This window comes from Physella acuta, unplaced genomic scaffold (genome assembly GCF_028476545.2).
Source record: "Physella acuta isolate Inbredline_101_S28 unplaced genomic scaffold, ASM2847654v3 ptg000220l, whole genome shotgun sequence".
Taxonomy (NCBI): Eukaryota; Metazoa; Mollusca; class Gastropoda; family Physidae; genus Physella; species Physella acuta.
Genome location: NW_026731739.1, coordinates 237,501 through 250,423, shown reverse-complemented (window position 1 = coordinate 250,423; position 12,923 = coordinate 237,501). Strand labels below are relative to the sequence as shown.

Here is a 12,923-nt window from a genome sequence, read left to right as displayed (position 1 = left end):
AAGTGTCGTCGTCCCCCCCCCCCCCCCCCGAGAAAAAATTCTGGAAGAAACACTGGGGGTGAGGGTTGCCTTCCCCCTAATTCGACATGGGAATCAAATGCCCGTAGTTGTTTTATTTCTGTTTGCTATCTTCAATTCGACCACCTTGCCTCGTAGATGCAATACAAGCAAAACTTACAAGATTCCTATTTAAGTCAGATAACAGAAGTTTATAACATCCCATCTCCATACTCAAGTAAACCTTAATCCTTAAAAAAAACGATATTTGTTTTTATAAGCTACTGTTAGTAAATTTTTTTTTCCATGAATAAATTCTTTCATAAATTTCCTCACCCCGGCCCCAACCACACACAACCACACACAAACACACACAACAAACGTAACCACCGCGTGTGTCGGTATCTATTAAATTTCTCCGGTAAATACACTACCCAGACCGTTAGCAAACAAACGATTAGAAAATCCGATCTAAATTCCTGCGCGTAGCCGGGTGGTAAATTGACATTCGGACAGAGGTAAGACAAGCATCAAGTGCTAACTAGAATTTGATATAAGACAATCATCAAGTGCTAACTAGAATTTGATATAAGACAAGCATCAAGTGCTAACTAGAATTTGATATAAGACAAGCATCAAGTGCTAACTAGAATTTGATATAAGACAAGTATAAAGTGCTAACTAGAATTTGATATAAGACAAGTATAAAGTGCCAACAAGAATTTGATATAAGACAAGAATAAAGTGCTAGAATTTGATATAAGACAAGCATCAAATGCTAACTAGAATTTGATATAAGCAGAGGCGTAGCGACCCTTCCCGGCGCCCGGGGACAAACTTTTCGATTTGCACCCCCCTCGAGATTTCGATTTGCACCACCCCCCTCAAACTTTCGATTTGCACCCCCCTCAACCTTTCAATTTATTTTTCCAACCCATTTTGGCGCCCCCTAAGGTCGGCGCCCGGGGACTTATGTCGTCCCCCCCCCCCCGCGCCCCCCCCCCTACGCTACTGGATATAAGACAAGAATAAAGTGCTAGAATTTGATGTAAGACAAGAATAAAGTGCTAGAATTTAATATAAGACAAGCATCAAATACTAGAATTTGATATAAGACAAGCATCAAATGCTAATTAGAATTAGATATAAGACAAGAATAAAGTGCTAGAATTTGATGTAAGACAAGCATCAAGTGCTAGCTAGAATATTATGTAAGACAAGAATAAAGTGCTAACTAGTATTTTTTTTATCGGTTCATGATATTACATTTATGTAGTACGTCCAATTCAACCCGTTGTCCTTAACCCCCCCCCCCTCCTCCCCCAGAGTCTGCACCCCTTTTATGAAGTGTGGGGAAGGGGGATAATTCCTAGATGTACAATACTACATTACAAATGTAATCTATAGTAGGATAGTGTGGTACAAGGTATGCTAAAAAGATGAAGTTTTACTTAGCCTAGAGTGACATTTACTCTGGTATGTGGGTGGGGACGGACGGTACATACAATATGCTTGTTAAAAAATCTGCACGGGGATTAAACACAAAGATTATGTTTTTTTTTCTCTCCCCGTCCGCGCTCTAAACTAGTAAAGCGAATCCATGTCTGCCTGCATGAAGCAGAAAAACCAAATCTCGTGCTGTCTCGTTGGGTCACGTGCCTCGCGGGGTCTGCGGTTAACCACCTACGTAATGTTTTTCTTTTCTTATCAGTTAGTGGAGCAGACGAGATTTGATTAGATTGTTACTGTTGATTTATTTTATCCTTGACTTTGTGTGGAGTTTGAAAAAAGGGTGGGTGGGGGGAGGGGCTATAAAATGTAAAGTAGCAGGACCTACAACCGGTTAAGTAAGGCGAATACAATATTGCTGATACAGCAAAAAAAAAAGTTTAATCCTGTCGCAAAGTTTCTGTTAAAATAACCAACTGAGCAATGCTTGATGTTAGTGGGATTAAAAAAAATGGTTTGGATTCAATGAAAAAAATACATCTATGAAAATTACAATTCTAATATATGGAATTAGATTCCCCCCCCCCCCCCCAAAAAAAAATATATTCACAAGATAAGTAAATTAATTAATGTTTTACATTGGTGATATTTTTCTTGCTCTTAACACTTTAAAATTACCGACATGCACTTGAGATCTTGTAAAACCCACGTCCATGATAAGCTTGCTCGCGCTAACTTGAGAATTAAACACCGACCCAAACTACCCGTAGATTCCAGAACATGTTTACATTTGGAACAGAGATATCGTCTGTTTATTGTCTTATCATACAGCAGATTCACAGAGATTTTTTTCAAACACATATTTACATATACGATCTAACACCAGCATGGGCAGAGATTTTAGAAGAAAATATCTTGTTCATCTCAGGGGATAGACGCCCGCGCCATGTTTAGAAAGGGGGATTTGGGGTTTGACACAAACAGCCACAGGTAGAGAAGAGGTGGGAAATCCAAACAGTCAAATAAACATTTCTAGCAAAAAGGAGTCGGAAATGGAAACAGTCATTGAAACATTTCTAGCAGATAAAGTAGGATGTCATAAAAACATTCACTAGTAGAAAAAAAAAAAGAAAATGTAAACTCTAGTTATTAAATCAACAATAGCTATTACAAAACATTGAGTTAGCTTCGAAAACAATGCATTTTTTTTGCTACGAGCAATGATTTCTTTCAGTATAATTAGACCCACGAGTTACGGTTGTCTGAATGCTAATAAAGTAACAAAACACCAAATATGAAGTCGGACTGAAGCAGTGCCGGACTATTACGGTGACCCCCTAGGTTAAACATCTGTGGAACGAATTTTCCTAAGTACGGAACGCGGCGGGGTAGCAGAGCAATGTGTGTGTGTCAGATCTCACCGGATGGACTAGAGTTCGCTCCCGTCTAGGTGGTCTGGTGGCCTGGTTACGCCTCTCTGGTTTCAGTTCTACTCTCTGCAGGTTTGATTAAAATAGACATCGAGAAACGTTTTTATTAAAGCATAGGTAAAATAATGTTATATCTTAATGTCTGTTGGAAAAAAATCCAGACATTTTATAACATTAGGGTTAGGAATAGAACGATAATTGGGGAATTCTTAAAGGGTAGGGCTAGGGTAAAAACTATTTCTTATTATTAAACTAGAAAAAAAATCTTATTGAAGATTTAAAACATTATGAACGAACTCAATGACGCACAGGCATTCGTTTTGTTGTTGCGTTTCACTAGTTGTTCAGCGCCATGATTTTATGATTAACATAAGACGTTGAGCTACTAAAACTCGTCCTGATAAGGTTGTTAAAGATTTACAAGTCCAGTGACGTTAAATTGGTGAATAAAGGCGATACCATGCCGATCTTTTTTTTTAACCAGCATAGGCATAACAATAGAGAAGATACTAGATTGCAGATAATGCTTTTTTTTACACTAATGCCATTGGATTTTATTACGCACTTATCCGACTGAGTAAAACTTATTACAAGAAGAGTTTATTTCATGTTTCAGAATGTAATTAGTTAAAATATATTTTGTTTGAGTCAGCGTCTAATTTATTTGCGAGAAATGGCCCATTATCACGCCATGGCCCAGTATCACACCCAAGGCCAAGTATCACACCATGGCCCAGTATCACACAATGGCCCAGTATCACACCCATGGCCCAGTATCATACCCATGGCCCAGTATAACACCATGGATCAGTATAACACCATGGCCCAGTATCACACCATGGCCCAGTATGACACAATGGCCCAGTATCACACCATGGCCCAGTATCACACCATGGCCCAGTATCACACCATGGCCCAGTATGACACAATGGCCCAGTATCACACCATGGCCCAGTATGACACAATGGCCCAGTATCACACCATGGCCCAGTATCACACCATGCCCCAGTATCACACCATGGCCCAGTATCACATCATGGCCCAGTATCACACCATGGCACAGTATCACACCCATGGCCCAGTATCACACCATGGCCCAGTATCACACCATGGCCCAGTATCACACCATGCCCCAGTATCACACAATGGCCCAGTATCACACCATGGCCCAGTATCACACCATGGCCCAGTATCACACCATGGCCCAGTATCACACCATGGCCCAGTATCACACCATGGCCCAGTATCACACCATGGCCCAGTATCACACCATGGCCCAGTATCACACCATGGCCCAGTATCACACCATGGCACAGTATCACACCATGGCCCAGCATCACACCCATGGCCCAGTATCACACCCATGGCCCAGTATCACACCATGGCCCAGTATCACACCATGGCCCAGTATCACACCATGGCCCAGTATCACACCATGGCCCAGCTCACCATTATCACAGTACACATGCACTATGAGTATCACAACTGGGTGTGGTCGTGTAAACAACAAAGTAAAACCCCAGGGAAGATAACAACGTGTGAACATACAACATGTACGCTGATGTGAACTTTCTAGTGGCGGGGGTTTATTAATGTAAACTTTCTAGTGGCGGGGGTTTATTGATATAAACTTTCTAGTGGCGGGGGTTTATTGATGTAAACTTGCTAATGTTGACGTATATTAATGTAAAGTATGTACACAATGTATATGTAACTGAATAATGTGAGTATCAAGTATAATTTCTAATGTCAGGGCACACTTTCTTAAAGTATACCCTAGAATGTCCCATAACGCACCGAGAAAACTCCAAGTTGAGCGTCACGCATTAAAACACTCCAGCTAGAGGCTCACACAGCAACAACCTGTGGCGTCACAAAGAGGGGGAGTGGGTGCGGACCGCACAGGGTGACACCAAAACGGAAAATTGCTAATTTTAACGAAAAAAAAAATCTTTTCTCAGGTAAGTAACATATTAAGGTTACGTACATCATTACACACAGGGCCCATAATTCGACGGACCAAAACGAGTTATCTGAAATTTTAGACCCAGGGCCCATAACTCGACGGACCAAAACGAGTTATCTGAAATTTTAGACCCAGGGCCCATAACTCGACGGACCAAAACGAGTTATCTGAAATCTTAGACACAGGGCCCATAACTCGACGGACCAAAACGAGTTATATGAAATCTTAGACACAGGGCCCATAACTCGACGGACCAAAACGAGTTATCTGAAATCTTAGACACAGGGCCCATAACTCGACGGACCAAAACGAGTTATCTGAAATCTTAGACACAGGGCCCATAACTCGACGGACCAAAACGAGTTATCTGAAATTTTAGACCCAGGGCCCATAACTCGACGGACCAAAACGAGTTATCTGAAATCTTCCTGTTCTCCGGGTTTCGGTGACTTCCTTCTTCAACGCCCGCGAGAAATAACGCGGTTAATTTGTGCCTTGAGGAGATTACAGGAGATTAACTTTGCCACTTGTAAGAATTCTAGAATTGATATCCTTTCTAGAACCCTGTGTTGGCGGTTACACCCGCGAGAGAAAAATGGTTTATCTTTTTAACAATGCTCGCCTTATCACCAGGCTTAAATTGTTTCGTTTTACTAAGTTTAAAACCAAGATAAATAGCTTAGGGCGTTCAATTCCGATTACATGTAAATATAAAACTCCAATGATTGTCAGCTAGATGATGTAGGCGACTTTTCAGAGCATACATTACTAACTGGACGGGTCGAATCAGAGATGGTACAGTTTTACATAACATACACCAAATATTTATGCATATTGATCTGGCTATTCAGATTATATTAACGAACATTTTCTCAAAAGTATATATATATATATATATATATATATATATATATATATATATATATATATATATGCATATATATATGCTCTTATATAGGCATATATATAGGCCTATATACATATATATATAGGCCTATATATATATATATATATATATATATATATGTATATATATATATATATATATGCCTATATATATCCGTAATTTGCTACATCAGTAATTGGCTGTTAAAAGTACGTCATTTTACGATTATCTATATTAGGTAATGCTTTAATTTAAGCACTAATTACATTAATTAATCAAGTTTAAGTGAACGTGCCGGTCCACCGGTGCAGCTCTGATGCGTAACGTCAGGAAAATGTTGAAATTCCCTGGCTAATCCCTGTAAGTAGTTACATGAACATATGCTGTCGCACCTGGGGTGAAGTGTCGCTGTCGTGGTTACGTAAGTAGCAGACGAATTACTTATCGTTTGGTGTTTCTGGTCGGGCTGTCAGCTCGGGATAACGAGGGCTTATCTCGCCTACCCTCTCGTGGAATGCCATTGTCACTTTTGTGTGCTTTCATAGGCACATTTTCGGCATCAAAGATTTTTTCACATGACTTGTGTCTAAATAAGTGAGACCAATTGGTGTCTGGATAAGTGAGACCATTTGGTGTTTGGATTAGTGAGACCATTTGGTGTTTGGATTAGTGAGACCAGTTGGTGTTTGAGGTAGTGAGACCAGTTGGTGTTTGAGTTAGTGAGACCAGTTGGTGTTTGAGTTAGTGAGACCAGTTGGTGTTTGGATTAGTGAGACCAGTTGGTGTTTGGGTTAGTGAGACCAGTTGGTGTTTGAGTTAGTGTGACCAGTTGGTGTTTGGATTAATGAGACCAGTTGATGTCTGGATTAGTGAGACCAGTTGGTTTTGGATTAGTGAGTGTTTGGATTAGTGAGACCAGTTGGTGTTTAAAACTTTTTTTAAAAAATTGACCAGACGGACCATGTGCCTTATAAAGTAGTTATCTGGTCCTCTGGTTCGCGTATATAAAAAAAAGCTTAAGGTCAGCACTTTGCCACGTCGTCCTAGTTTCCCCCAAATCAAGTCAGGTACTCCTCAGAGCTGGGTGAACTCAGCTGCATCCTACGGAATCGGGCCCTCAAATTGAACATGTGACTAGAGTGAGTAATCATGCGCTTCTCCTATGTCGTCCCCTTGTAGTGTACATAAAAATGTTATCAACTCGTAAATACATTGAAACAACAGCCTTAGTTTAGTTATGCCAGCTGATTTACGATGTGAATTGACACAACTTACAGTTAGATTTTTAAAAAAGGCATATTAATTAAACATTTGACTGTGAGAATATGCTATTGGTTTTTCGATATCACATTAATTCAGTACAACATTTCTCCAACTAGCAGGAGAGTTAATGTGACAATAGCACAATTGTTGTGTTTTTTTCGATCCTGCAAGTTGATTATTGGAGACATTTCTCTGTTCCCTCGTGTACCGAGATTCAGGAAATTTAAGGACAATTTAATCTGTGGTTAGGGTGACCTTATTAGCCAGACATGTCTTATCTTCTTTAAATGGAATTTCTGAAAACATTTCAGCCGACCCGTTATGCAAGTTCTGTTAGTATTTTAATCTGACGGTCACAACAAAATGTTAATTATCTGGGTTATCATTTGTACAGGAACATACAAAACTTGGATTATCCGGCAAGGAAAACAAACTTAAATATGTGGAAAATATTTCTTTAGTGAGTGTGGATGGGTTAAAGACTCATACCGTAACATACATCAAAGTCGATTAGTATTAAACTGGAGGTACTCAGGGCAGTCTATTACAGTAATAAGCTGTTCGGTGATCGAATTAACTTTGGTCAATAGGATAGACCATATAATTATTAGAACAGTGGTTTGTCGAGTAGGATAGACCATAGAATTATTAAATGCAGATGTAATTTGAACAAAGAGCTAAGTTTAGGTGGCACTGTTTAAACTCTTTTAAACTCTGCCCTGCTCATTTAAGTAGGGGGCACTATAACGATTTTAAGTATTTCCAGCTCAAACTATTAGTGGACACTGTTTAAACTCTTTTAACGCTTCATTAACCACTTGAATTATCTGTCAATATAGGTGTATTATACGGAATTTTACTGGAACATTTTATGACTGTCATCACTTTCAATGTCCCACAATGTCTTTTCCCCCCACTCTTAATCTTGAGCACCAACCAGACCATACTTATGTGAACATTGCTCCCCGACATTCTTATCGTCTACAGCAATCTCGAGGCAATATAAAGACGTTTAAACCACTACATGCTTCTACAAGCACTTGTCAAAGAAAGAAAAAGCAATTGCGAGAGTGTACATAAAAAAATTTCCAACGGAAACTTGTGCTAAAAGCTTTTCCTTGCTAGTTCAACAGACATGACTCAGTAAACAGGGGATCAAGTAGGCTGTGTTGATCGTTGAGTCAATTGTCGGTGCAATATTTACAGTCAACATACTTCATGTGATGTCAAACAGATAAATCTTGCCAGAGGTCTAGGCTATATATATATATATATATATATATATATATATATATATATATATATATATATATATATATATATATATATATATATATATATATATATATATATATATATATATATATATATATATATATATATGTGTGTGTGTGTGTGTGTGTGTGTGTGTTTGTGTGTAAATAAATACGTATATATAATTGTCTATTGGTATATGTATATACATTTACAAATAAACACACACACACACATGTACAATACATGCATACTGACCGGTATGTTTAGACAAGCTACAAAGCAAGACTATAAAAACCTGCCCAAAAGTTATGCTGCATGTTGATTTGAATCCGTAGTTATGCATTGAATGTTTTAAACGTGATCTTTTGTTGTTAGTTAACAGGTCAATAAAACATTATGCACAATATTGTTATGTTTTTTAGGGATCTCTAAGCATTAAAGTTTACAGCCTAAACCCCTACATTAAATGTCATAAACATTCACAACCAGCATCAGGTTTAGCTTAAGACGGTATATTACTCGAAGAACGATTACTCATATCGTTATAACACTCCTTGTCTAGATTATGCGGTTTTTCAAAATGATTTATGGACGAAATAAACGAAACAATATGCAACGACTACTTCAACTTTTGTGCAAATAGCTTGACAGTATTCACTTTCTGGACGAAAAAAAAAACAACTAAGAAAAACACACTAGGAAAAGTGATTTCGCAGCAGATTGGTTTAAAAAATATTTTTTGTGTTTTAAAAAAAAAACGCAAAAATAAAATTTAAGAAAATAAGAAGAAGAAAACTGAAGTACACAGTACACACTTCACAGGGTCTATTACATGCTGACACAGCATTGTAAAATGACAGTCTCGCACATCGTACGTTCGAATATAAAATGCTTAATTAATTAAATATTTAATGCATTTTATTAGAATAAAAAATTTGTACGAGGGGAATTAAAAGATAATTTTTCGGTCAAGTGTAATTAAAACATTATGCAACCGTTCATCTGTCGTGTGTAAGGAAAGATTAAAAAAAAAATTTAAACAACCACAGAGTGGAATGAATGAAAAAAAAATTGTTATTTTCACCGAATTTCGTAACGTCGGAGACGTCTTATCTTCCCCCTTTATCTGCACTCACACAGCACTCGAGTGCACGAAATATACATAGTTTTTTTTTTAATTTTTCCCCCATACACTCTCAGCTCAACCTTTAAAAACAAAACAAAAGATGTCCATAATTGTCTCACCTAATTTATAATTGGTTCTATATCCCCGTTGTTAGCAAGATTTTCTTAAATATTTGATTCATTTTTTTTCCTCCAAAAGAGCGTATTCCTTTGCCCCATATACTCAGTCTTTAAAAAAAAAATTCCCTTCCCTCTGGGTCAAAACTTTATTTAAATTTTTTTTCTTACCCTCTGGGCCCAATCTTTAAATATAAAAAAAAAGTTTCCTTTCCCTCTGGGCCCAATCTAAAAAAAAAAAATGTTTCCTTTCCCTCTGGGCCAATCTATTTAAAAAAAATGTTTCCTTTCCCTCTGGGCCCAATCTATTAAAAAAAAATGTTTCCTTTCCCTCTGGGCCCAATCTATTTAAAAAAAAAATTTCCTAACCCTCTGGGCCCAATCTATTTAAAAAAAAAATTTCCTAACCCTCTGGGCCCAATCTATTTAAAAAAAAAATTTCCTAACCCTCTGGGCCCAATCTATTTAAAAAAAAAAAAAATTCCTAACCCTTTGGGCCCAATCTTTATTTTAAAAAAAGTTTCCTTACTCTCTGGGCCCGATCTTTATTTAAAAAGAAAAAAAATTCCTTACCCTCTAGGCTCAACCTTTGGCTCAACTTTCGTCTCATCAGCCTGTGGAGTTTCCTTTAAATCAATCGCGTTGTAGCTTTTACCGGAAGTCCTTGACCTCCACCTGGAACTCATTGATGCAGACGGCAGGAGCACCAAAATACTCACGACTATCAATGGATGCATTGTTCGGTGTTTTTTTTTCTTCTCTGTCTCTCACGAAACCGTTCACGTACGGTTTGTCAAGTATGGAAGAAATCCAGAAATAAGCGATACCAGACACTCTTGCTAATGCTATGTCTCTATCTTTTGTGCAAACTTTGCATTTTTTTTAAACAGCTGTGGATTTTACGTTTTGGAAAAGTAACTACATAATAGATTCGTTAACTTAGTTATTATTAGAAAATTAAATTAACTATCACTATCCAGATAAACTACATATAATTACATATTATATATACACACATATATACATATATATATATATATATATATATATATATATATATATATATATATATATATATATATATATATATATATATATATATATATATATATATGGAAATTCAAAAATAATTTTAATTTAAAACTTGAATGAGTACACGTTAAAGTATTAGGCCTATTTCACTACAGTAACGTTTTAGGAATATGTATCCATAGTACGTTTCTAAGGAAATGCAAATTATGTTTAAAACCTTCCGCAGGCGTTGACTAAAACAAATAGACTAGCACCACAGAGATAATGACACTAATGTCTAAAATAGCTGACGCGCATACTAATAAGTAAATATTTTTTCTTTGTTTACAAGAGTTGAAGTCTAGTTCATTAGAGAATCCATCAGGAGCGCCGTGGGACTCCGCATAATAATCGACGTTATTGATGTAGCGGCACTGAGAGTCCCGTGGTTTACATCACCACTCCGAGGAGACGCAAGAAGAACACGATCATAATAAAGGTTGTGTCCCCTGGTAGGAGAAGGAAAAAAAGTAGGAGTTGTCCCGCCTGATCCGCTGGCTGAAAGGCTGGCGAGCCGGCGATATAGCTACAGAACGGTAATATTTTGTCTTTTCCCCGAGTTTGTTTGGGTCTAGCGTTCCACTGCCTCCCCGTGGCTAGCAGTAGCGTTTCTTGACTGCTTAGCCCGCGTCTTATAAAGCCTGGTACAAAGCGTTTACTTACATAAAAACGCTTAAGTTGAAACATTAAAAAGGGATGTAATAAGAATTAGAAAGATACGGGGACACAACTCCCCCCCCCTCCTCCCTCGCTTTCGTATATTTTCTGATAATTTTGCAAAGATATTAAATAATTTAATTCTTAGTGTACAAAAAAGGAGTTTATAATTTTTTTCCCACATAAAAATAAAAAATGTTTTTACTTATGACCCATATAGCATTATACATTAATCTTCTTTTTAAAAAATACCAGAATACATTTTTTACCAGAATATAAAAATTAATTTGGATAGAAATTATAATTAGTCATCTGTTGTAATTAATGAGCACGAAGGAGCATAATTCTCAGTTGATGTGCTAGCTCAGGACTTATTGGACATTCTTGTTGGTTCTAGAAAGAGGTGTCGTTGTAGTTCCCAGGTACGACTTAACGAATGCAACACTGTAGCCAGATACATTTTGTTAAGCACGTACACCTACCTGCACCGTCTGCACTTTCAATTTTATTAACTTTTTTTGTCATACAAAAGTGACAGTCCGTAAAACTAACCATCGTTGAGTAACGGACTGAAATTTTGTTTGGGCAAAAACTTTTATCCAGTGCAAAATACTGAATTAAACTATACCTATAGCAGCATTTTAACATAACCCTATATATATATATATATATATATATATATATATATATATATATATATATATATATATATATATATACATGTGTATATGTGTGTACAAACATATAACGATATGTATATATATATATATATATATATATATATATATATATATATATATATATATATATATATATATATATACATATACATATACATATACATATACATATACATATACATATACATATACATATACATATACATATATATATATATATATATATATATATATATATATATATATATATATATATATATATATATATATATATATATATATATATATATATATATATATATACATGTGTATATGCGTGTACAAACATATAAAGATATGTATATATATATATATATATATATATATATATATATATATATATATATATGTGTGTGTGTGTGTGTGTGCTTTTGTGTGTCTTTGTGTCTGTGGCTGTGTGTGTAACTTGTGAGTATGTCTATCTCGGGCGCCATAATGTGTATCTACACCACTTAGCTATCTCACCACAAGAAGGCTGTTTATTCGTTCTATCTTTAGCCACTTGATTTCAGCTTTAAATATATCTCGATATCGCCAGGTTATTTTCATCCTTCCCTTCAGTCTTGCCCAGTTTTCTCTGTCTCTGCTAGGCCGTGTGGTTTTCGTTTGAGGGTCCTATGATCTTGTAACACATCCCAACTATCAAGGTCTGCACTTCATCGCCGTGTTGGGAAGACCGTGATGGCGTTCATTGTCCCGTCTAGTCTTAAGACATTAGTAAATTGCTGAGAAGACGGATGTCAAGACCTTTCAGGAGGTAACACAAACCTGGACGTGTGGGGTCCCTGGCCTACTTACCTGACGTCATGCTTTTAGTTGAGTCATGGGAAATAGCAATACCTGACGTCATGCTTTTTCCTTGAGTCATGGAAAATAGAAATACCTAACGTCATGATTTTTGTTGAGTCATGGGAAATAGCAATACCTGACGTCAGGCTTTTGTTGAGTCATGGGAAATAGCAATACCTGACGTCATGCTTTTCGTT

General features: G+C 36.8%; 1 protein-coding gene across 1 annotated transcript in view; it reads right to left on the bottom strand.

Moving 5' to 3' along the window:
• The window catches only part of LOC131937740 (fibrillin-1), a 68,858-nt gene extending 57,711 nt beyond the window's left edge, over positions 1-11,147 (bottom strand). The window contains exons 1-2 of the mRNA XM_059295355.1: positions 10,851-11,147; positions 10,064-10,380 (exon numbers count right to left, since the gene is read on the bottom strand). Coding sequence (XP_059151338.1) covers positions 10,064-10,227 — 164 coding nt within the window. The 5' untranslated portion in view covers positions 10,228-10,380; positions 10,851-11,147. The remainder of the gene's footprint in view (positions 1-10,063; positions 10,381-10,850) is intronic.
• Positions 11,148-12,923: the final 1,776 nt, after the last annotated feature.